This window comes from Dendrobium catenatum, unplaced genomic scaffold (assembly GCF_001605985.2).
Source record: "Dendrobium catenatum unplaced genomic scaffold, ASM160598v2 fragScaff_scaffold_1661, whole genome shotgun sequence".
Lineage (NCBI taxonomy): Eukaryota > Viridiplantae > Streptophyta > Magnoliopsida > Asparagales > Orchidaceae > Dendrobium > Dendrobium catenatum.
The window spans coordinates 78576-106010 of NW_021320123.1; the positions used below are offsets into that span (position 1 = coordinate 78576).

General features: G+C 33.2%; 2 protein-coding genes across 2 annotated transcripts; both read right to left on the minus strand.

Annotated features, from left to right (window-relative positions):
• Positions 1–706: 706 nt before the first annotated feature.
• Positions 707–11169, minus strand: LOC110094261. The gene is made up of 5 exons (XM_020819459.2): positions 10821–11169; positions 9322–9482; positions 6074–6104; positions 2325–2427; positions 707–1099 (listed from the first exon to the last, which is right to left on the minus strand). Exons 1-5 carry the CDS (start codon positions 11148–11150, stop codon positions 1008–1010), a joined length of 717 nt encoding a protein of 238 aa, XP_020675118.1. The 5' UTR covers positions 11151–11169; the 3' UTR covers positions 707–1007.
• A 2802-nt stretch (positions 11170–13971) lies between these two features.
• On the minus strand, positions 13972–19365 carry LOC110094161 (DNA-directed RNA polymerases II and IV subunit 5A). Its single transcript, XM_028701265.1, has 4 exons — positions 18901–19365; positions 15079–15258; positions 14854–14967; positions 13972–14273 (listed from the first exon to the last, which is right to left on the minus strand). The coding sequence occupies exons 1-4, from the start codon at positions 19096–19098 to the stop codon at positions 14148–14150; spliced, it is 618 nt and encodes a 205-aa protein (XP_028557098.1). The 5' UTR covers positions 19099–19365; the 3' UTR covers positions 13972–14147.
• Between the last annotated feature and the right edge of the window lie 8070 nt (positions 19366–27435).

Below are 27435 nucleotides of genomic sequence, written 5' to 3' on the forward strand. Positions count from 1 at the left end.
TTTTATTGCCTGTTTCATTTTTTATTAGAAAACATTTCGATTTTTTAAATTTAAAAATATCTTTATTTGATTTTTTTATTAAAAAATCACTTTTTAAAATTTAAAAATATCTTTAACAAATCAGAATCTTTCTAATTTTTTTAAAGAAAATCTCTTTCAATTATTTCAAGCAGCTACAGAAATAAACCCATCCCATGTTAACGTATTCCAGATATAAATCTGTTTCATAAATTAGAAATAACACAAAAGGGTTAGTTATCTTACAAAACGATAGCGAAGGGGGTTATTGCAATTCCCATCATCTACATCGTTTGGGATATCTCTATCCGAATAATTTATTTTTAACTTCAAAATATAATAACAACCATATTCATAAATATTCTATGTATATTCGTTCTCACCTCCATTTTTAGTCTTCATTTTTCTACACCGCAAAAATACGTTTATATAAATAGGGCTACGACAATATTAACATCGCACCATTCGCAGTAAAGATAACATATAAAAATGCATTTTCATTTGATATTCAGATGAACGCTCGCCGGAATTGCAAACAGACAAATGACATTCAACTGGAAATACTCTTAAAACTAATTTTCGCATGAATGATAAATCAATATAATAACATTAAAATTAGCATCTTTTTTATCATTTTACTTTTTAGATTGCAATCACAATTTCTAATTACTTATTATTTTTCTCATCATTTAGGATAATAAATAGTTTTTTTACATTAGCTTTTAAAACAAATTTTCTGTAACAATTCTATAACCAATAACCTTTACAAAAAAGATGCCGAATCCCAACTCATTTCAATAAAAACAGAAACACAAATTTCAAAAAGGATCCGACTGATGGCCTTAAAAAATTTAAGCACCAGATTACTAAATTGAAAGATTATAAATCAGTTTATTATATCAGCTATAACTATACCGTTGTGAGCAGGGATTGACAAGTAACAAAGAAAAACCTCAAGCGAACAGCAGAACTACTCAATCCCTTCAATTTTAAGGGAAATATTTGCGAGCATCCAAAGGTTGGTTTCTGGGAGCTGAGCCTTGATGATTGAAATTGTCTGCCGCATTCATGGGAGCAAATGCTGCAATGTTTAAGAAGAAATCAGGTGCATAAGATAACACATATAGGAAATATTTCAGAGGTTACAGAATCTTTTTTTATTTTGGGAGGAAATTTTTATGTATTTATATATTTAGCACTTTGATTTTTTATCTACTTATTATTTACTTAAATAACACTTTAGCATCAACATTACATCAAAATATATGAGTAAATGAGTATGTTTTACATTAGATAAATTAATATAAAGATTAAAGTGTTAAATATATTGTTGGCCTCCATTGTGCTCCATAATCAATTCGAGCACACGCAATGACAGCGGTTATCAACTAACGGAATATCATGCGAAATGAGTTTGAGATGCCTCGGTCGCGATTTGTGTGTGTGCCATGACCAAGAGAAGGATGGGGAAATTTTATGAGGCAAGCTCTCCAAAAAGAAAAGCATTATCCTTCTCACATCTCTCATCTTCCACTGTGAAAAGAGTGCCTCGTAGATTGTTTATTGAGTTTCTACTGAAAAATTAGAAAGAGAGAATGCTGGAGAAGGGTGAGGACAAAAAGTCATTATTGCACACTTGCTATTTATCATTCCACTACCATCAATGTATTGACTGCATCACGAAAAAAAAAGAGAGGGAGCTTTCCTAGAAAATAACAAAGAAGATGAGGGTAAATCACAGAACAAGAAAGAGGGTAACCCAGAACATTACTATCCCACTGTTACCCTGCTCTTGCTATTGTCATCCTGCAATAAGTAAAAAAGTCTTCAACACCAGAAACATCACTGATGGATCTAACTTGCCTCAAATAAAAGAGGAAGATGGAAGTGAGGAAATGACTTAGAAAATGAACGATACAATTGGCAGGTGTAGAAGGAGAAAAAAGATGAACGAGACGCTTCCTTATGCTGCTCCTTCTTGGCTCAGCAAGAGTAAAGATTAAAAAAGGAAGAGCGCTATATAGAAAAGGAAAAGGTAGTAGGGAAATGGGAGAGGAGAATTAACTTCAAACTCCACTTGTGTAAGGTGGATTTGATTGGGGAGGTTAAAAAGGTGCCAATAATTAAACAGAGGTTGAAGCCAGTGACTGACAAGGATGGTGCTTCCAAATAGAAAAGAATATGGATGAATGAAACGATCTTCAATTTGATTCCCATGGTCTTTGGGATCTAACAAACTAGAATTTATTATTTAAAATTTTAAGAAGGATATTAATAGGCCAGTAAATTGAATGGAGAGTGCTAACCTTTCTCCCTCATTCTTCTCTCTCTGTCATATTCAAATTTGTCACGAATTTGTCTGACATTCTCCCATGTATCAGAAGATCTAGGTCCACCAAAACTCTGATCCTGTAGTCATTAGCAAAGAAAAAATAGTCAATTCATATTACGCATTTATACATAAGAAAGCACATGATTTTTTAAAACTAATCTAAAGCCCAAAAAGAACAATACTGTCTTGATTAGGACACTGTTTCCAAGTTGAGAGTAAAAATCTCGAAATGGTGACCATTAACTTTAAACATAAAATAATATAAAAATACATGAACACATTAACCTCATAAAGCATTAGAAACCTTATGAATTGAAAAAAAAAAAAAAGGTATAAATGAATTTATAAAAAAAGGAATAAAAAGTTTATTTCAGGAAGTATATATTACATCAATTATGCTTAAAAATTTTGCAAGAAGAATAATATTTCTTTAAGTATAAAGATTCAGAGCTAAACTTGCTACAAACAAAAGGCATTTTATTTTCACATGAAGGTTGACATCACTCCAGTACAATCAAATGAAGATGCAAAATCTTAGGCAAGATAACCTACAGAAAAGTTAAGAATCCGTCCAGGTGCACTACTACAACTGAGACACTAGCACAGCACCCACATTTTCAAGCACCCACGAGTAGCCCCTTTTTCGGGGTAAGCGTGCAGGAAAACCATTCTCTTTCATGTACCAAAACATTTCCGACGTGTGATACAGCAATGCAAAGGACGGCACCGGGCATGACCCACCGTCACAAATAGGGAAGTTAGTTATGCTTACTTTCTACATTTTATTAAAAAATGATTTCAACCTTCTTCCAAGCCATTTGAAAGCATAGTAAGTCAATCTTCTTATTCAATAACTTATTAAGCACAATGATGTTTATATGACACAGCCAGACAGAATAGCGAACAGACATCTGGCTTCTTCCTCCAAAAAATTTTATAAGTCTAAATTTGATAAACTTAAGCATCAACCTCACAGTCTTTGGATAACTATCCAAGCACGGAAACTCATCAGATCCACTGGTGATCATATTCAAATTTGTTCATCAAGAAGATAGAAGAAAGAAGCAGACCAGCATCCCCCTCACACACACCTCTCTCCTTCACCCAAAATATTGCACATACAACATATTTTTATAACTTTTCCGGAAAGTAACAATTGGCTTTTCTTTCCCCTTATCACCCTTGATGGGGCAGGCTTTTAGTTAAAAATAAAAAATAAATACAAATTAAAAAGAAAGAATTAAAAAATGATATAAATTCTACTTGACTAGTTTCTTGAAAAACAAGCCAGTAACTTAAGGTCTAAAGCATATTATTCCTTCCCTCTTTTGTTTAAAAATAATGCTAGTATCATCAATTCCGCCATTGATTAGCAGTTGAAATAGCAGCAGCGATGTCATATAGTGATTGATCGCAATTCAAAAGAGCGCCAATATAACTAATTTGATGCGGACATCGGTACGAAGATTTGGCGCATCTATCACAGGAGGCGTCGTAAATCGACGGCTACAATTTAAATCTTCAATTATGAGTTATTTTTCTGAATTTTAGTTTTTATTTGATGTATTTCCTGTTTTACCCCTAGGTTGGTTTATATGAGTATTGTGGCCCAAGGGGCAATTTTGTATTTTGAATTTTCTTATGTTGTGGCCTATATATAGGGTCTTAAGCTATTGTAATAGGGAAAGATTATTGATATTAAAAAAATTTGTGTTCAACACTTGTGTTCTTTTGAGAGGACGATAGTGAGATTCCTATGGGAAGTAATCGGAGTTTTCACCAGCCGCAGGATGGGTCCGGGCTCGTGAATTGATGTCTCTTGGAGAAGGGCAAAGCATCACCCATCAGTCTTCGGAAGAGTCCAAGGCTCGCGGTTTTTATCTTCTATCTTTTGTTTTTGTGTTTGTTCCTTCTTATTGCTCCCCGTAGTCATATCTTAGTCTTTATCTTCATCCTCTTCACCGTTCCCCTCCTTCCGGCCATCCCCACCACCAACCACACCCGTCCAAAACCGCCGGCCATGGCTCCCTAACCGCCGGCCTCACCTTTCCCTCTTCCTTCTTGAGTTTCCTAATTTGGGATGAATGACATTTGGACTTAATTTGAAATTCAAATTATCTAAATTTGAAATTCAAAATTTATTTCCTAATTTAGTTCGCCTAAATTAGGGAAACATTTAATTTAAATCAATTTGAATTTGGGTGAGCAAATCTTGGGTAGCTTTCAAATTCAAATCATGAAATTTGACAATTGAAAAGTTTTCCTAATTTGCCGTCTATTTTTGGAAAGTTTCCATTTTAAATCCTATTTGAATTTCAAATTCAAAGAGGACTTAATTATTTCTTTCCTAAATTCTAAACCCAAATCAAGCAACCCCAATCAAATTCATTAAACCCCTCTTTCCCTATGGATACCGCCGGCCCCCATCTCCAATTGGCTTAAATCATTAATTGTTTCCTAATCCTCATCCTTGCTTTAAGGAAACAATTTCAATTCCACCTAATTTCAGCCTAGCCGAAATTTTCTTTCTTCCCTAGGCTCTAATTTATTTCCTAAAACTACATATTGGATTTAGGAATCAAGAGCCTCAATCCTGTTCAATTCCGCCAGCCCCCTTTTCCCTGTCGCCCGCCTCACCCCTCCCTCTCATATTCCCTATCCTATCCTCACTGCTGCTGGCCGAACTCCCCCATGCTCTTTTTCTTGGGTTGTCTCTCCCTCTCTCCCACTCAACACCTTGCTGGAATCAAGGCTTGAATGCTCCTTCCAATTCCCCTTGCTCCTAAGCCCAGAATCCTGAGATTTCTCTTAGATGGTGACTCCAAAATCTGAATTTATTCTCAGAATTTTGAAAAGGGAATGTAGGAGTTATTCTTTCTCCATTTGAAAGAGAATCTTCTTTCTCTTTGCTACTATTCGAGAAGTGCCTCAAGAGCCTAGGAGATTCTACCTTCAAGCATCCATGAATGGCGGGTCCTGAAAGATTCAATCCTCCTACCCGTTCTACATCATAATTCCTTTTATCCATAAAATCACGCTAGGGTGGTGGAAATGTTCTATACCTAGAACAAGTGAAAACGAGCTCAAGTTAGACAGTAAAACTTATCTTTTGAAGTCATCAGCTAACTTCAAGCTTATTTGCACTTTCAAAGGTAACTTAACCTGACACTATAGTATTTGCAGCAGGAGGAAAACTTATATGAGAATTAAGATAAATTTATAACAATGATGCAATCAATTGGTAGTGTTGCCCAATGATATAACATGCGGAGATGTACATCTGAGATGTATGCAACAGAAAATGTATAGCTTGAAAATAATTGGGAACAAAGATAATTGTCAATAAGGGAAGTTGCTTAAAGATGCAAATGTAGTAGTTATTTGAAACAGAATAAAAATTTATCTTAAAATATTACCAAATTGTGAATATCACGTATAAGATATATTGTTAGCAACACGAACTACTTACTATGGCTAACCAAATCATAACCAGGTTTTTGAGACTTAAACAAGATCTCAAATTGATCAAAACAAATAATCCAAACAAAACAGATTTGCTGTTTTCCATTATAGTTACCACATAAGGCATCACTGAATAGACGTCTTTGTGGCAGAAGCGCAAAAACAATAAATGATGAAAATATCAATTAAAATAAATTGATAGTAAACACCAACCAAAAAGAAAAATCTCATGGTTTTACTTCAGTTGAAAAACATGTGTACCTTATTCATTTCTGCAAAAGGTCGCCGCCTCCTGCAAGCATAACATTAAATAAATCAGATATGCATATTAAATTGTAAATCCTAGCTCGTATCTCCCATGAGAAATAGAAGATGTGAGCAGGTCGAATAGGCATAACCATCAAGACCATTCATAATGACTAACAAAGAAAGAGTACCTATATATTAGTGAGGCAGAAAATATTGAACAAGGTGAAAATTACACCCTGGAGATTATAAGGGATGTAAAACAATGATAGAAAATTTTGATGTTGAGCTAAGATTTGTAAGAATTTTCCATAGAATGCATGCAAACTCAAAAATCTAAAATACAGGCAAACACATGGGCGAAACTATAAGCAAAACAAACAGTGACATACTTAAGATACAAATATAGAAAAATGAAGAATTAGATGATTGAAAGGGTGAAGAAATTTAACCCAAGTAGAATTAGAATAAAAAAAGGATAACGTCGTCCACTCCTTGTAGTTCCTTGAAAGCATTGCTTGATATAGATAATCATTGTGGGCATGTTGACAATCACCAATCACTCGTATGAGGTAGCCATGTCCATGAATGGGGTCATGATCCAATCTAACCTATATACATACACATTTCATATTTGGACAAAGGCAAGAATCACTTGGAAGATTGACATGTTACCCAATCGACTATCAAATGTTGGGCCAAGTTGGGGATCGAAGTCAACCCAATCAATTTAAACCAAGTGAATGCAAACACCACACACAAGTATAGAGAGAATTGGAAAGAAATGCATCCTTACATAATTATTTTTTTAGCACAAGCATATACATGATAGTTTAAATATAGTAGCAACTTAAACTATTAAACCATATTTTTCAACTATTTAATGAATGGATGCCTATAAATATGAAATTTTAATTAAAGTTTAAATATGTGGATGCGGATGTTTTGTGTTGTCTAGATCATAATAGTAAATTATTCAAGAAGCTCTCCACCCCATCACCTCAATTATCTTTTCAATCATCTTTATGTAGTTGCATGCCAACACCATTTTCCCTCTATCTAAATTAGGGGTGTAAATGAGTCAAATCGAGTGAGTAATGACACTATCGAGCTTGGCTCGTCAGTCAGAAAGGCGGCTCGAACTCGAGCTCGTTCCACTGTAAACGAGCTTGAGCTGGCCCGCGAGCTTCGGCGGTCCAGGCCGCCTTCTGCGACCGAATGAGTCAACTGCCTCTGCGTTATCCGTTCGAGTCCCGTAGTTCCGTAGTCCGATCGAGTCATGAATTCGAGTGGGATTTGATTCAAATTTAGTAGATTTTTGTTTTAGAATAGAATAAGTGTGCGACGAGCAAGCTGTATTCTTTCTATGTAGTATGATCAATCAAGCATATCGTTGTGCGTCCATTGATTGAGATTGAGTTGGTGTTAAGAGATTGGGTGGATTTGAAGTTCTTTCTTTCGCCCGCCCCAGGCTTTACTTCATTTCATTTCCTTGTTTGCCTTGTCTGCCCCCAGTGTAGGGCGCTCACCAAGCTTAGATACTATCATGTGAGTGGAAATTAGTTGCCTTTAGGCGGGATTAAAAATTTTTTATTACTTTTTTAATAATATTCACATTTAATAAATAAAATAAAAATTATTTAAAAATATTAATATTGATTCGAACTGGCTCGCGAGTCGAGCCTCATCAAGCTCGAACTCGAGCTCGACTCGTGAGCTCAATAAGCTTGACTCATGAGCCCATAAATGAGTCAACTTGCGAGACGGCGAGACTCACTTACACCCCTAATCTAAACAACTCATAATTTAAAAACATGCCAAAACAACAAATTATGCATGTAAATGGTCTAGATTGAAAAAAGTTTGATTTGAATCGTTTGAAAAGCCTAGATCAAAACAATAAATTATCTGAGAAGCTCTCAACTACCCTCACCTCAATCCTCTTCCCCACCCTCATTTACGTAGTTGCATGCCAAACCCATTTTCTCTTTCATCTAAATAACTTAAAAAGTCATCAATATGTTTATTGAACCTAACTTCTCCCTGTCTTGTTAGACACTAGAAAATTTTGGGGCTTTGAAGCTAGCCCAACTCACATTCATAATGAATTAAAAAAAATAAAACGATTCTAGCCCCACCAGAATTCCAATTTTATTCGAAAACTATTTGTTTAGTGGTCTAGATTGAGCCAAACTAAATCTAAACAACTAACAAGACTAATAAAAGCAAAGAACAAATCAATAACACACACAAAGAGGGTAAAACAGATAAAAAGATATGAAGATGAGAAAATAGATTACATAAAATATAAGTGAATAAACAAAATAAGTAATGTGTGATTCTATTCGTACTCTTCAAGCTTTACACTTGGAATAAGATCTTCACGACGATGAAAATAGAATTTAAGCTATCAAGATAAATATCTAACAAGTATAGAAATGAATAAATAAAAGGTATCACTTACATATTAGGGCATAGCCAGCAATGGACTCTAAAAAACACTAAAAATCTAGGTAGATGGCCTATGGGATTGTACAATGAGTATGATGAAACATCATATAATATTTTTTTCAGGTGACATGTCATACATTCATGCCTAAACGTATGGCATGTCAAGATCAACATACTGCACGTTTAGTAGCATTTACTAAAGCAAACAAATGCATTTTCCAGCTATGACACCTGATTTCATATATCGTATACTGGAATGTATAGTACATTCCATTTGAATGTACAATATTTTCAGGAGGAACAAAGTGCGTTCGACAACTGCCTGCCAAACATTGCATTCTTAGATAAGCTCCAATTTGGGCACTTCTCCTCAAATCAATACAGATACATATAGTCCAAGTTACAGACTGAAAATGAAAAATGCATAACTATCCAAACCTCACAACAAGTTCAGTGAAAAGTAAAATATCAAAAACACAACAAAGTTGTCTTTATCACAATGAGTACAAACTTTGAATTGTGTAAAATAGATTAAGAAAGAATAGTTAAACACCACAAATATTTATATTAAAAATTGAAGGATAATCATTGTTTAAGGGAAGACAACATTACAAAATAATAATTTAGAAAAATGATCTTCTCTGGTAATCGATTTTTCCATTCCAGACATAATTATAACCTTCACTTATTATAAATTACAACAATGGGGGATCAATTTGCTCAAGTCATCATTGTTGAGATACAACACATACATTTTCCAAGAGAAATAGTTAGGAATTTACTAAAGCAATTATTATTTATCTCAAGCATACCTATAAGGTGAAAAGTCTGAATCTTCATCTTCAGAAGATTCATAATTGGCATGATCCTCAGCTACCTTTTTTGAGTAACCTTCGTCCCAGTACAGTCTTTCCCAATTCTCTCTAAGCTCATTATATAGTTCCATGTACCTTTTACACCAAGGTTCGTGCTCCTACCAATAAATGAAAATAAAAAAATTTGTTTTAGCTGACTTCAACTATCGAACAATAGGATGCCCATATGGCATAAGAGTAAAATGACTGCTAAACATTAAGCATAAAAGATAATTGAACAAAGAAGCATATACATGACACAAACTAGTAAAGCTTAATAAATAGATGATTGGACACTCATTTGCCTGCATATTGATTACCCAGGTCAATATGACAAGCCACTGATCTTTGTGCCTCTCATCAGTTACCAGGTTAGGAATCGACAAGCATTTCCAAACGTAAGGTGTCAGAAATACACCAAGAAGCCTATTCTTTGAGTATCAATCAAGAGAAAAGGCACTCAATCATTTCATATAGATAATGGCACAGATGAAGTACAAGGTAATAGTTTGTTGTACAAACCAAAAACAATAGTGAGTTCTTCAATGCAAACTCCTGAGTGCTAAATCTTAGATGACACCATTAAATGGTAGAGAATGAATAGCTTCAAAAATCCATGAGTTCACTAACCTCACACATTAAGCAGGCTAGTTTGTTTTGCATTTACTATAGGAGGAGCATGGAATGAAATCACTTAACAAGCATATCAAATAGATTTTGAACATAGTTATTTCCCGCAATTTTTAATAACGTTCAACAAACATTTCCAAAACTAAAAGTGAAGTCTCCCTCAGTCTTACCAAATAAACAACAGAAGCAGGTTGCATAAGTCAATTCATGCCTTTCCAAATACTTTAGGAATTACAACGTGGGCCAAAAAAATGTGCATGATAACAAAAAATTTCACTAAAATCAAATTAACAGAAAATAAATATACATAAGAAACGGTAAATATTCATGTGCAATTCCCTTAGCTTTCTTATAATTTCTGGAAACACTTGAATAATAGAAGTATTCTTCATACTCACTTTAACATAATTTCCACATCAGATGCGATGCTCTGTGCTAAATGGTGTAAACAAATATAATGTTAGCCTGCTCCTCCTCCTACATTCTACAATCATGTATATAACATGTTAAATGAAAGAGTATGTTGAGTTTGTGCAAGACGTATCGCTCCCATAACAAGTTCTAGGATGCCATTTTACCCTATCACTGTTCTTAACTTCCTTCATGAAAGACATAAATGGCTAATCGGTATCCAGCATTCGATAAAACCTATGCTTTGACGGTGTCCTCATACTACCTAAAATTATCTATAGAGGGCAAATTTTGCTTCTAAACAATTTTCGCCTAAATTTCTTCAAAACATACATATCCTCACTCACTCGCGTTACATTTTCAATCAAGGGTTTTGGATAACCGGAATAGCGTTATAGGGAGGATAAGATACAAACCGACTCTTTGAGGACGAGGCGTGTGCGGCGCATGAACTGCTCGCGCATCTGCTTGCGGCGGCGATTGGGAATATTATCTCTAGGAATAACAAAGCGCTCTCGGTGGGGAACGTGATCACCGATCTCGTGCATCTCGCCGTCGACTACCCACCAGTCTGACTTCCCCTCTCCAACTACGACGCCAGCTTTGGGAGGCCGAGGACGGCCGCGCGGGAAGCCCGCCCTTGCCCATCGAACTTGCTGCTGCTGCTGCGGTATCCAGGATATATAGGCAGCGCGGATCGCCAGAGATTGCTCCTGCGCCCGCCGCACCACAGCTAGTAGACGCATGGGGCTAAGCTAGAATTTGGGTTTTCAATTATTATTCAAATATGTATAATATTAAATATAAGATAGTAAAAACTTACAATTTACAATGTTAAATATAAGATTTGTGATTTCTTCATGTGAGAAAGCAATTTTTTAAAAAACTATACATTTTATTTTAATTCCTCAAAAGTGAGGATTTTTGTTTGTCTCTCAGAATGATTGAAAGCAAAAAAAAAAAAAAAAAACATGACTTTCTAAACCTTATTTTGTATTTTGCAACCAACCAAATGAGTCCTTAAAGCTCTAATAAAAAACTAAAACAGTTCTAGTTGGGATTTTAACAAAGAAAAGCCAGAAACAGGGAAACCATTCAACAAATCTACAACCTTTTTCCGACAAGTTATGAAGTTCAGCTACTCTCCTCTTCGAGCCAAATCGCTGCGAGTCGATGCCACTGGCTTCGCTACCTCCTCCGCCACCTCCTATGGTAGCACACATCAACAAACCCCAACAACTTATCCATCAAATCCATCTCAAGTGATCTGCTCCTGCGTCGCAGAAGAGCAGGAATGCCCGCCGCCGTGGCTGCTATCTATTAATCTTTGCATTTGAATCTGTTGGATTTTTTTTTTTCAAACCAAGCAACGCGACACTTGAATTTAGTTGTTTTATTTTACTTTATTTTTCTTATTTCGGACTGTTTTAAAAATTGCTTGTGTTTCCTATGATCATATATTTTCGATGAAGAAGCAAAAGAGATATTTTAGGCTCTATGTTTTCGTTTGCCCGTGAAGTATTTAAAGAACATAAAAGTTATTTTTTTTTGTTTTCCCTGTTATATTTTTTTGCTTCCATCATGATTTGCTTCACTTGCTCCCAAAGAAGACTCATTCCTAAAGCTTTGCTATTCCCTGTTATATTTTGTTTTCACTATTATAAGCTTTGCTATCTTATAATATTGGCAATAGTGTTAGTATTAGACAGAAATATTATTTACAGTTTATTTTATTTCTTAGAGGCAATGTCGGTGTCAATGTTATTTATGATAGTGGACGCAAAAAAAATTTGTTGGAATCCAGCATTCAATATCAAAAGAACAATTGCCAAAAAATATCAATAGTAACAAGTCATTAAAAAATTTATATAATCAACCAACTTTGGAGCAACTCAAGCTTTACTTTCAATAAACTTATAAGGCAAAATAACTTTTTATCATGTGGTTTGACTTTTAGCACAAGTCAACACCTATTAAATTTGTCTCACCTAGCATTTGAAATTTTTCATCTTTGTGTCTTAGCAATTTTTAAAACTCGTTGATTTGAATAGAACTCTTTATCTCATCATGAATCTTCTCGGGAAAGCGGAGTCTAAGTCATAGGGTTTAACTTCTACTATTAAGTTAGCATTTAGAGCTAAGTTGGATGCTTGTGAATGCACCTTTAAAATTTCAAGAATATCAAATGTAAGAAGTATAAAATAAGGGAGAAATATTAGCGAATTGCCTTTGTAAATAATCACAAATTATGAGACTCTGTCAATTTGCTAAATGTCATTGACTAAATATAAATAAATTCTTGGAGTGAATAATAGACTTTTGTTGAATAATATTATCAATAATGGATCATCATATTGTTTTATCCATAAAGGAAGCACATGTTTTAAGTAAAGTGTTAGGATGGCTATTTCATCAAGTATAAGTTGTCTAACTTTATTAGGTTCAAGGTCACTTGTAATGGACAGTCTCCTACTCTTAGATGCAGCCGCAAAGTTTTGATCACTTTAATAGTTTGTAGGAGTTAGGCTTCATTTGGGACGGCTTTGTTACTGCTTTTTAAAGTAATTTTTTTGTACAAATATTTTAATACTGTACTAAAAAGCTACTTTATAAAATAGTAAGAAAATCGTTCCAAACGAAATTTTAGTTAGTCCTTTGCTTAACTATTTGAGTATGCAATTATGAAATAAGTTTCTCTATTTTAGATTGAAGTCACTAATATCTCAAATTTATTTACTTGAATTTTGGTCAATTTAATGCAAAAGATTGAATGTACTAATATTTCTCTAACTGCTTTGAGTTGTTGACTTGATAGCCCTTCTGAGCTAAGTTTCTAGGATTAGAGATCATTACTATAACATTCAAGCTGTCATGTTAGCTATTTTTTTTTAATATAAGGAGCAAGCTCAACTAATGTAATGTATGAAACTTCTTAAATACAAGTGTTACACTCATTAGAGTAATTTCCCCAAGTGTACTTTGTCATGACTTGTATTTAAAATTTCAATATTTTATTTGTAATTGCACATATTTCTAAAATGAAAAAAAAATAAATAAATACTCAAATATTAAATATTGTATATTTGATATGAAATTTGTAAATTTGCAATAATTTTTTTCTAAATGAGACTTTCATCTTTTTAATGCTATAATTTTTTCAAATCAATAATACTCTAAGTTGGTAGCACTTCCTTATCAATACAAATTTGAGATTTTTAAAGTCTTAGCTATGACTTGTTATTTGATGGTATAAAATCTTTTAAAGTCAAAGTAATCTTTCTCAATATTATCAATAAGAAGTTGCATCTACTTTCCTTAATTTGTGCAAATTACACTCAATAGGTATAAATGCCTTGGTTCCATGAGAAGGGATTAAAGGATTTTTACCAATTAGTGAAGATGACATGGTTTAGAGGCCCACAATATAAATGGTAGCATCTTGCTACACTTTCTTTTAGAACCTTCAATTTTCTTTTTAAGAAGATTTAGAATCTTACATTTCTTAATTGTGATAGAACTGGTTTACTTTTTTATCATAAAATTGAGTAATGTTAGCACAGATCAATATAGGGGAACCATATTAATAGATGATGTTACACACAACAAAAACTGTGAATTTAGTAAGCATCTTGGCTACAATACACTTGGTAAAAGTAGTTCTTAGCATATATATAATAACCGCTGCAAGCAATAAACATCATTTGATTACAGTCAACAAAGCATTACCCCACGCAGCCCATGAATCAAATAACATAACGATAGGTGATATATTTCCCGGCTGTCTCACTGTCTCGGGTAATCTTCACAACCTGGCCTCGCCGAATGCCAAGATATTTTGCAATTGGATCAGTGAACAGCATTTTTGGAAGCTGCAAAACAGTATCAATCCACTCATAGTTAGGATCCAGTGCTTCTTAATGCTTAGAGAAAGTTGCAAATCGCAGATCTAATTGACAGAGAAAAGGAACATAGAAAACATTCAAGTTACAGACCAGGAGATTAGCAACAATTTTTTGGCTCCTTAGGAAATGCAATGCATGCGCAGAGATTGTAGATGAGGCATTCCAAAGGGAAAGGTGACTATACTAAATAGGAAGGCAAATAGAGGGGTGGCTGAGTGGATGGAAAATTTTTTTGTGCTAAAATTTTGTTTTAAGAAGCAATAAAAAAGTCGTCCCAATTGAAGCCTAAATTGGAACAAATACCAATTCGGTGCTCACCTGTCCCAACGAACAGGAGGCCAAAAATGTTCTACTACAAAACCCAAAAGCCTGGACATTTTTTAGAACCGAAGTTCAAATGTTAGCGAAGTTAGTGCAAGTCAGTGCACTCGAAGAGCTATGGAAGAGATAAAAAAAACTCCCAACCATTCGGACACGACTCTAAACAAATAAACTGGACATGCATTCTTCTTTTATTTGCATTTATCTATATCACCAAAGAACTTACCTGAGTTTCTTTGACAGTATAACGTTTCAACAGTTCCTTCTTTTCCTCATTGCTAAGCACCACATGCTTTGGAACAAGCATATGGTTGTTAACATTGACCAGCAACTCAGCATCCTGCAAGTAGTTTTGAAATGTATTAAAAATGCTCAAAATAGTTGATGCTTTGAAAGGGTGGACTCGAAACAGAAATAAGTAAATAAAAAAAATTAAAAAAAAAAGCCTCACCATGAAAACCTCAATATAATATTTATGAGATAGATCTTCAATTGCACCTTTTGCAATTGGAGTTGGAGCATCTTTGGCAACTATTATTCCTCTTAATATCTGCTCTACTCTCATCCGTTCAGCATATCTTTTTGCAACTTTGATAGTTAGCTTTGGTTCATTTGGAAAGAAAACAAATATCTGCAAGAAGGAATAATTATTCATACATAATTAAAAAATTAACAGAATAACTGAACACAAATATGAAGAATTCCAATTGAAAATTGGGTTCCCAATACAAGTTTTCTTCATATAGAAGACTTGTGAATTATACCGAAAAGAGCTCTACCGGAAGTGGCCAGTTTCAGGCAATTGTTCCAAGTCAATAAATCAAAAATCTGATAAACGGTTTGAACTTGTTACAGAAAATTAAATAACATTTTTTAATATGTTAATAATTTCAAATTAAATGCGTGATGCTTTCAATTCATTCATAGAATGATGTACACCTCCCACCAATTTGAGCATTAGGAACAGGCAAAAGTATAGAAACTAATAAAAGTAAAAAAAAAATAACAAATGTTTAAGGAAACCATCAATTGAATTAAGACAACCACAATAACAACAACAAGCATTTACATCACTGCGTGGGATCAGCTACATGAATTTTTTTTCTCCATTGTGTCCTGTAAAAAGTCAAATTCTCATTTAAATCTAGGGGGTTTTACATACATACCACTTTATTTCATGCTATTTACCTATCTAACACCCAAAACATTAGTATTATATGACTACCATATTGACAATTTTAAACATGGAAGTAAATCATGCCAATTTTGACACAACTGTGAAGAACTTTCTCTTTTTTTTTTGTAATTTTTTACTAATAACTAACTGTGAAGAACATATATGTTCAATAAAAAAATTATCTTTTAAAATAGTTAGCACCTTACATATAATTAATTAAGCTCAATTACGTGTCAAATTTAATAAGAAAATAAAGACAATCTTATCAAAATTTTATAACTCAGTTCATTTACAACAGCCAAGAAACTTTTTTAAATATAATATAGAATGCTAAACATCTACTTTGAAGGATCATGCACTTGCTCAGCAATGTAGTATCGGAAAAATCAGGCTTCCATGTAATTTGATGCGCCCAACCCTACTGAGCAATGAGAAAATTCCATTCATTATATAATATAGGCCAGAAACTTTTAATTTGACAATATACAATATACAACAACAATATCAAGCCTTTATCCCATTGTGGGGTCGACTACATGAATCCTTTTTTCTCCATTTTATCCTGCTAAGAGTTTAATTTGACAATTTATTGTAATAAAAAATGAGGTAGAAATACAATTGTCAAAGCAAGAAGAAAACCCAAATACATTGGCTCTTTCCTCATTCAAGCAAAATATAAAATAAGACATCTCTGAAGTGCCAACCACCATAAAGACCAAACCTCTCATAAAAAGTAATTTTTAGTAATTGAGGATGTGACCAACAAGAAAACTTTAGAATCATATTCACATGTGAACTTTCCAATATATGAACCATAAAGAGCATGGGTTACTTCGTGATACTAATGTTTCTCAAAATCAATTTGCATTCATGTTGTGTAGGTCTACTATGCAAACTATAGATTTGTTGAGAGATTTGATGAAGAAGTATAGAGACAATAAGGATAATCTACATGTGATATTTATTAATTTAGAGAAAACATATAATAAAGTTTCAAGAGAAGTGCTTTGGAGAGTTCTAGAAAAGAAATGAGTTAATGATGCTTATATTCAAGTCATTAAGGATATGCATATAAAAGTTGTTACTTGTCTTCAAACACAAGGTGGTTTGGCAAAATATTTTCCTGTTTCAGTTGGATAATATTGACGATCAGCTTTAAGCCATATTTTTTAGCTCTAGTCATGGATGTTCTTACTAGGCATTTACAAGAGGATATAACCTGGTGTATGCTTTTTCATTATGAAATTCTTCTTGTTGGTAAAACTAAAGAGAGAGTTAAAGAAAAACTTGAATTATGTAATAGTCTAAAGGTTTTCATTTGAGTAGATCTAATAGAATACATGGAGTGTTATTTTAGCAAATACTAGATTTAGTGGTGGGACAATGACATTGGGAGATCAAGTCAATAAAAAGAATGGACATTTTAGATATCGCGAGTTTATTATTCAAATGGATGGTGAAATAGATGGGGATATTATTAGTGGAATTCAAGTTGGAAAGTTGAAGTGGATGAATGCATCAGGCATGTTGTATGATAGAAAACTATCCCTCAAACTTAAAGAAAATTTTTATAAAATGGTGGTGAGACCTGACATGCTTTATGGGAAGAATGTTATTCATTAAAAAATAAGCATTAAATTAAGTGTAGCAGAGATGAGGATGCTCAGGTAGATGAGCAGTTTTATGCTCAGAGACAATGTGAAATGAATATATACGTGAAAAGGTTGTAGTAGCTCAAATGTCAGATAAGATTAGAGAGAGTCGCCTTAGATGGTTTGGTCACATAAAACGTTGGCCTTCCGATTAGGGGTGTCAATTTCAGGTCACGGGTCGGGTTTGGGTCGAACCCGAAACTGACCCGGCACTATTCGGGTCAACCCGAACCCGACACATTTTTAAAAACTGGTCGGTTTTCTAGACCCGAACCGACCCGCTTCGAGTCCGACCCGAATGACCCGTTCCCAACAAAAAATGGCTAATTTTCGGGTCAAAACGGGTCAATATCCTCTTTTCGGGTAAAAAAATGGGTCAAAATCGGGTTAATCTCGGGTTGCCGGGTCAAAATCGGGTCAATTTCAGGTCAAAGGGTTAAACCGAACCCGACCCGATTTTTAAAACGGGTCGAAATACTGAACCCGAACCCAACCCGTTTCGGGTTCGGGTTGACCCTAACCCGAAATTTTCGGGTCGGGTTCGAGTCGAGTTTTCGGGTCATGTCAAATATTGACACCTCTACTTCCGATGACCCGGTTAGGAGACTATATGTATTAAATCCTACCTATATTAAAAAAAGGTAGTTATAGGCTTAAAAATATTTGGTTAGGAAGTATTAGAAATGACATTTTCTTATTAGATTTAAATGAGAATTTGACTCTTAATAGGACACAATAGAGAAAAAATGATACATGTATTCGATGGGGTGGGATAAAGGCTTAATATTCTTGTTATTGTTTTATAGGAACCGGAAACCTAATCTAATAATATGCTATGCACCTAGCTTACTGAAATGGCTGTGATTATAATACAATATTGTCTGTAGCCCTGTTTCAAAACACACTATAGTGATCCTAATACGATGCAGCAATGTTAAGAATTCATGATAAAAAGTTACATTCTAACATCATTCATTCATAACCTGTACCTCTAGAGAGGAATTATTCTTCTCAAGTCCTCCCCACCTAAGCCCACTTCATCCCTCCCCTAACTATTCTCATTTTTTTCTTGATTTACAAATCGCTGATTAAGCTATGCGTCAAATCAAATGGGGAAGATGCTTTCTCAGAAGTAGAGCTCGTCTTAGAACTTTAGTCAGCAATAAACTCACATTTCTACAATTCTTTTTTTCAATAACAAAACAAAGGTTCATAATCAAGCGCCCTCAAAGAATTATTTTTTCAGAACGTAATTAAGTGGTGAAGTTGAATACTAATCTTAAAAAATAAATATATTATCAAAATTAAGCTTCTGCGCTGCTATTATATGTTTCCTCATTCTTCCACCAATCAAGCATCATTACCCTTCAATCCTGCCCTAAATTTTCATAAAAAAACAAAAATAAAAATAAAAGTAAATAAACGTTGAGCAAGCAACGAGTACCCGATCGTTTGGGTCATCTTTCTTGGTCTTGAACATGTCGAGATTCTCCCGCTTGAAATACTCGCCGAACCTATCAAGGAATTCACGCATGCTCATGTTGATCTCCGAATCAAGGACGAGGAAACCGCGGTCCCTAAGCATCTCCAGAGTCGTCTTCCAGACGCGGAATAGCTTAGTTGTTTCCTCCTCTGACGACATCTCTTTCTTCCTGTCACTCTATGGGTGGATAATAGGATAGGCGAAGGCGATTGGGTTGAGTGGAGTTAATCCGCCTCGTTTAAAGAGACGTTATAGAATCAAGTAGTAAAAGGAGAAGAACACCGGAGATCGCCGAGGCCGGCGGTAACGGAAGAGAGCTCGAAGATGTTCGCTAGGGTTTTTGAGCGGGTTTTTTATTAGAGGATCGTAGGAAAAGAAAGGCTTTGGGTTCGACAGGTTACGCTACATACATGCATACCATCAAATATTTCATGCATTCTATATCCAACATCTTTTTATATTTATTTGTTAATATTTTAATATCTAAACTATATATATATATATATATATATATATATTTAATATAATCTAAAATTAACGAGCAATATAAATAAAGAAAAAAATATAAGATATCAATGAGCTACATACTAAAACAAAATTCAAGGAGTGTTTTCAAGATGTATTGCGAGCAAAAAATTTTTGTCGATAAAAAGAAAGCTTTTCGTATTAATTTTGCATGAAAATCAAGTACATATATAAATAAAAAGAGAGAATAAAATAAATACCACCACAATTGCCAACAACAACAGCAAGTCTTTATCCTACTGCGTGAGATCGGCTACATGAATCTTTTTTCTTCATTGTATCATATTAAAAGTCAAATTCTTGTTTAAATCTAATAGAGAAAGATCATTTCTAATATTTTCTAACCAAGTCTTTTTAGGTCTACCTCTACTTTTCTTAATATAAGTCAAATCTAATACCTACTTTCCTAACCGGGTCATCGGAAGGCTACCGTTTAATTTATATTAAATCATCTAAGGAGACTATCTCTAATCTTATATTCTACTGAAGCCACTCCAACCTTTTCACGTATATGCTCATTTCGTATCATATCTCTAAGGGTAAAACTCGTCCACTTGAGCATCCTCATCTCTATCACACTTAACTTGATATTATGCTTCTCTTTTAATGGCCAACATTCAGCACCATAAAGCATTGCAAGCCTCACCACCATCTTATAGAATTTTCCCTTAAGTTTGAGGGATACTTTTTTATCACACAACAAGCCCGATGCATTCCTCCACTTCAAACATTCAACTTGAATTCTATTGATAATATCCCCATCTATTTCACCATCACTCGGGACAACAGATCCAAGATATCTAAAAAATGTACTCTTATTAATGACTTGATCGCCCAAAATCATAATCCCTTCATTAGGTCTATTTCTACTAAAATTACACTCCATAATGAGATATTTTGCTAAATTTTTTAATGAAGAAGGTGAAAATACAATTGAGTGTAGTGACCTTAGCACTCTAAATGAAAATAAAGATTTCTATTTTTATCGGTGTATCAATAAAATCGAAGTTAAAAGAATAAAATAAACAACCGCAAGAGAAAAAAAAAAAGCACAAGATTTGACCTAGTTAAAATAATCCATTATACTTTGAAGGGGAATAGACATTTGTGGGCACAAGATTGAAGGTGCTTATTACAACCATGCAAATAGGTGTGCACAGACGCAACTATGTACTACTATAGTAACCTCTCACACTTTACTTTAAAAAAAATATTTTTAATCATTGCATATATAGTTTTAACAAGTGAAAAATTACCAAAATTTTTCCAAAAAAAAAAACTCAAAAATATTTTTGAATTTACAAAAAATATATATATAACATCTTTTCTTTCTTTTTCAAAAATAAATATTCCTATGAGTGAGCAGAAATCTAACATGCCTAATTTCCTCCTTTGAGGGCTCTAATTCCTTACCTTAAAAGAGGCATGTGGCTACTTTTATTGGCAAAGTATTTTTCCTTCAAAGTATTTTTTTGTTTACAAGCTCCAATATTTTATGTACTAAGTTTACCTATTTATATGTGAAATCCCTTAAATAAAAACAAGCTAAAATCTTAAATGTCAAGGAGCCTTTTGGTGTAATTTTTAGAATTTTATGAAAAAACTCTGCAGTTAAATGTGTTCATCCCGAAAAAGCCCTGGGATGGGCGACTTCATGAGAAGTTACACCAACATGACAAAACAGTGACCCTTAAGTCAAAGTGAATAATATCTCGATAATTAAGTTTGGGATGTTACAAATGGTATCAGAGTAATGCACCAGTCGGAAGATAGAAACTAAGTGTCATACAAGACAATGTTCTACGTCATGAGAGCCACCTCTTGAACCATGTATGGGATAAAGTGTTACATGACAGGTGTCATCAGTTAAACTTGTAGTGTTCACCTCCAAAATCCTACTTGTCTGGTGGATAATTCTAAGATAAAGATACTGACAATGCCGTCAATTACTTAAATGTATGAGATTATGAAATATCTTAAGTAAGAAAAGCTAAACTCTTAAACATCGAGGCGCCTTTTGACGTAATGGTTGAAATTTCATTAAAAATCTCCACAGCTAAATGTGCTCATCCCGGAGAAATCTTTAGGGATTGGCGACCTCCTCGGAAGGTAAACGTATGGGACAAAACTGTGCAACCTTTAAGTTAAAGCGGACTATATCTCGATCGTTAAGAACTTGGGTTGTTACACTATATTTGATCAGTGAAGTTGTGATAATACTCCACATCTCTCAATTCTTTCTTAATAGGCTTTAGTTTTATTTGTTAAGAGAGACTTGCTGATGTCTTGTATAGGCAAATTAATATCTCTCTACAAGCTCTTTTATTCTATCTTTCAAGATTACTAAATAATACTTCATAAGCGGAGTTATGAATGACAGCTAATTTCTTCAATCCTTGCACAAAAGCTCTGCTCTTTCTCTTGAAGGGGGATTGACTATCCCCACTTGGATGCATTATGATTCATAATTAAAAAAAAAAAACTATTTTGAAACAACAATTACAGTACCTCCAAATCCAGTTCAGATCAACATGTTCTGGCTTAATCTGAAAAAGGTAAATTTATTAAATTTTGGCATTTATACCCTTATGCATGTTTTTGAGAATATTTTATCTGTATGTGAGAGTATGCATTTGTTCTGGAGTGGCAATAGGAGTTTGTTTACGTGTTTTAAAAATCTGAATTTTACTTGGGTGCATCGCGGCCTTGGGTTGGTGACGCTTCGACGCCAGCACTCTAAGATTTTTGGCAAATTAATTTGGCGCTTTGTCATGCGGCAGGCTCAGCGGCTTCGTAGGTCCTTGAAGGGGAATTTTTATTACATACGGTAAAAATACCGAGCATACCGAGTGTACCGAGCGCCTGTACCGAGCACGATACCGAGTACTTTAGTGACATGGCGTTTTGTTATTGGTTTTCGGATGCATTCGGTAACCTGACGGAATAATCACTCCTTGAAGGGAGAGTCATGTGTGCACTGCACTAAGGTGCTAGGACAAATTTAATATTTAGATATCCAAATCCACTATTTGAACCCTTTCTGTTTTCTTAAGGCAGCTAATGCAAGTGAGAGAGTGATTTTAGAGAGAGAAAGGAGAGATTTGTGCCACTTTGGGTCATTTTTAGTTGATCACCCAATTATAAAAGTTGTTCGGATTAAGGTATGTGATATTTTTGTTATCTTAATTTTCATAAATGCAAAAATCTCACAAATTTTCTAATTTAATTTATATTTTTGTTAGCAAAAAATAGGGATAACTTAATATCTGTAAAATTTTCATCATGTAACTTTTTGTATGTTACAAAGACAATGATTTTGGACATTTAGATTTTCCTTGGGGAGTTTTACACACAGGATTTTAAAATGTGTGCCTTTTAATTGTCTAAAAAATAATCTATAACCCTTAAAATAATGGGTTTTCTGCATAATCCCTAGTAAATTGATTATTTTTTGAAATTTTGAATTTTTATACATTAGTATACTCTATTGCCTACCATTATTGCACTATGTGAAATTATGGAATGAGTTTATTTATGTTTAATTACTACAATAAAATGTATTTTATACTTAATTAGTTAAAATGATTAGTGATTATGAAGAGTTCTGATGTGGTTGGAAGGATTCATGTTCTAGTGTTTATGAGCATATTCTGTTGTTACATGCATGTTATGGTGCCTACAGGCATATTCGAGTACTATATGCACATTATATTCTAGTATTGACATTGTGAGGCATAATAATTTGAAGAAAAGTTGTTACTTTATGTTCTGATATACAAATTAAAGTACTTGTTTATTTATGTTCTTACAATGCCATAAAAGTTTTTGGATGACTGGGAGTAGGATTCTATTCAATACAATGATTTAATATAAATTGTTTTAAACTCAGTTGCATATTTGGCAATTGAATTATTTAAAAATTTAGATTGGTAAAAATACAGTTTGATGAACTCTGCTAGTTCATCGTTGTTTTACCTTCTATTTTCAAGGTTTGATAGAGGGAAATGGCTAGTTGAGTAGTAGTGTCAGAATGTAATATGAGTATGTAGATGTTTTCCTTTCTTTTCATGTACAATCATGATTAATTTTATTGTTATGTTATTTAGCTTAGTCTATAGTCAAACACTGTAGTTTTATATACATTCTGATGATAAATAAGAAGACGATATTTTTTTTTTTTGTGGACGAATTTGTTTTCAGTACTCGTTATTGTTGATTTGAAGTTAAAAATTATCAAAAAATTTAAATAATTTCCAAAACATAAATATTGGATTCCATTTATCACAACTTGACAAGATATGCTATGTCCAGTATGTGGGTATGAGTTTTATTGCATTTTATATTCAAATAAAATATAGGCTTGTATATTCATTTTAGGTACTGTCAGACATAAAATATGAATTTCAACTTAATATAAATATTCAGTATCAATATTGAGGAAGCCAAGAACTGCCGTTGGCTTTAATGATATACTTACTGGGTTTTTCAGTCCTAATTTTTTTTAGAGAAACAAAGAAATTTGTATCTTATGAAGCTTTTATCTTTCCGAGATTTCTGCATAATTGAAATAATTTGTACATTTTTAGTTTTTTACGCTTTTAGCCATTTGTAAATTTTAGAGAAAAAAAAAATATATGCACATCTAATGCTTTTAATATTACAAATTTTCTTAAGAATCAAACATGTACATCTTGAAGTTTTTATTCTTCTAAGATCTTGGATGAGTGGAGACCCTATTAACTATTTGCTCTCAAAAAATCTTTCTAGTGAAAATTTCGTCTAATACTAGATCCCATATAAGTTATTTCATGGGAATGACTCCTAGGGATTTTTGTTCTTTATGAAGTTATTTATAAAAAAAAAAAATCATTGATAATTCAAATAAAAACTTACTTGACATATAAGCCTTTATCTTCAATAAAAATGAGGTCTTAATTTTTTTTAGAATTTGTAATAAGATAAGAAAATTAACTCCTTTGAATTACGTCATTGATGGAATCCTCCAATGTAAGAGCATCTTCGACCGAACGCCAAACGTGCGTATGGCGTCGTTCGGTCGCTCCAGCAGAACACCAAATCTTCCGCCATTTACCTGTGGGTCAACAGTGCGACATCAATATTGACGTTGCATTGTTCACCTATGCTATTTTGTTCTCTCAATCGGAAAAAGGCGTGAAAGGGAGAAGGATCATTACCTTCGCAGAAGTACTTAAAATGCAGTTTGATTGGAGCAGCACTACGACATTTTGGAGTTTTGCAGTATTTTGCCACGAAAAATGGAGTTCTCTGTTGAAGATGCCCTAAGAGAGAAAATAGGTTGTGATGGCATCCATAAGCAAAGTATTCATATTCAAAAGCTCTAAATAATAAGAGTGTAGAGAAAATCAAATGCAAGAGTTTTCAAATTTTAAGTGTTTGGATAGGATAAAAAAAAATTCTAAAGAAATTTTGAACTAATTGGGCAAATTTTGAAAATATTGTTCCTTGAGCATACTTCATGACACCTTGAGATCGAATAATATTGCATGGCTGCATTGACTCCGCAAACACTATGCAGAAGCACTATCCCGAGAGATGATAGGACCTGTTTTGCATTTTTTTTTTTTTGTGGACGAATTTGTTTTCAGTACTCGTTATTGTTGATTTGAAGTTAAAAATTATCAAAAAATTTAAATAATTTCCAAAACTTAAATATTGGATTCATTTATCACAACTTGACAAGATATTGGGTAAGAGTTTTATTGCATTTTATATTCAATAAAATATAGGCATGTATATTCATTTTAGGTACTGTCAGACATAAAATGTGACTTTCAACTTAATATAAATATTCAGTGTCAATATTGAGGAAGCCAAGAATTGACGTTGGCTTTAATGATATATATGCTAACTGGGTTTTTCAGTCCTAAAATTTTTTTAGAGAAACAAAGAAATTTGTATCTCATGAAGCTTTTATCTTGCCGAGATTTCTGCATAATTGAAATAATTTGTACATTTTTACGCTTTTAGCCATTTGAAAATTTTAGTGAACAAAAAAATATGCACATCTAATGCTTTTAATCTTACAAATTCTGAAAATGTTGTTCCTTGAGCAAAATATTATTTTAAATTAAGCGCGTCAAAAGCGTAGTCAAAACGCAACTAAAGCGCAAGTCAAAAGCGCAGGTGACGTGGCAAATTTTTATTGGATATCCGAACCTATTCTCCGTGTCCGATGACCAGATGTAATAATTTGCCTACTTCATGACACCTTGAGATCGAATAATATTGCATGGCTGCATTGACTCCGCAAACACTATGCAGAAGCACTATCCCGAGAGATGATAGGACCTGTTTTGCGACATGACTACCTTGTCTTCTCTCACTGTTATATGTTTGAAACACCACAACTTGATCTCCTCCAATCAATTTCATGCCCATCAACTACTTCCGTATCACAAGCCATATCCAGCTGCATCGCAGGTACCTCGGTTGCTTACTCGTATATGTCAGTTTATTATTTTTATTTCTATTTTTTATATTCAAATTTTAATTTATAAATTTTAACAAATCTCATAAATTCCAAATATAATGATTTTGCATTGCTTTTAAAATACTTTTTGTTTTTAAATGCTTGCAAACATACAAACCCCAAGTAGTATTTTGCTCAACTATATTTTTTACATTATATCAGCACGTTTTAAAAAGTAGAATTTTATTTAAAATATTTTAAGAATTGATAAATAAACATTATTGGATCTAAATTTATCCGTATGGCGTATGCTACACTAGAATCTTAATGACAAAAATGTTTAATAAATAAGAAAAATAAGAGAGAGGACGAGAATATAGTGAGAAACTTCTAGAATTCTATTGATTAATTGAATATCCTTAGCTAATAATCTAACCCCTTATTCTACAGGATAGATTATTTTTATTATGAGTCAAATAGATCATCTTTATATGAGGATCATGAAACAAACTGTACATTATCTTTTTTTTTTTTTTCAACAAACCATGTCAGCAAATAATTAATAAGGAAATGGGCAATTAAAGTTACTTTTTATTACAAAATTTTTTAGTTTAATAAATTTTTATACTAAAAAATTACAGCAAAAAATTCGTCCCAAATGATTCATAAAGTTGAATTAATTTTTTTTGCTTTGATTTAGGTTGAATCAAATTTAATGAGCCGAAAGTCAAGCCCGCATTGTATAGAATTTAAGGCTTTGTTTGGGAGAATTTTCTTACTATTTTTTATAGTATTTTTCTAGTACAAAATGTCTTGAAAGCAATAAGAAAATAACGATAAAAAATTTATCCCAAACAAAGCCTAAATCATATCTAGCAAGATCAATATCAAATCTTAATGTATATGCATATATGAATATATATAATTATGCACAACATATATACATTGAACTAAAAATATATATATTTGAATATTGAAATTTGATTGAGATATAATCAATCTTTTATTCGAATGGAGCTCATATGAAAATTAACTGAATTATTTTTTTAGTGATGATAGGATTATAGAGTCATTTCTCCTTAGTGAAATAGATTGGGATATTATTAGTAGAATTATAATTGAATGATTGAAGTGGAGGAATGCTTCGAGTTTGTTGTTTGATAGAAAAGTACCACTCAATCTTAAGGGAAATTTTTTTTAAAATGACGGTGAGACTTGCAATGCTTTTTGGCTCATAATGTTGGCCATTAAAAAAGAAACATAATATTAAGTTAAGTGTAGTTGAGACGAGGACGCTCAAGTGGATGAGTGAACTTACTTCTAGAGATATGATATGAAACAAGGATATCTGAGAAAAGGTTGGAGTAGTTTCAAAGACGGAGAAAAATAAAGAGAGTCAACTTAGATGGTTTGGCCATGTAAAATGTGGCCTTTCATGAGCCTATTTGGAGAGTAAATTTATTAGATTTGATATATATTAAGAAAGGTAAAAATATATCTAAAAAGACTTAAAATGATCT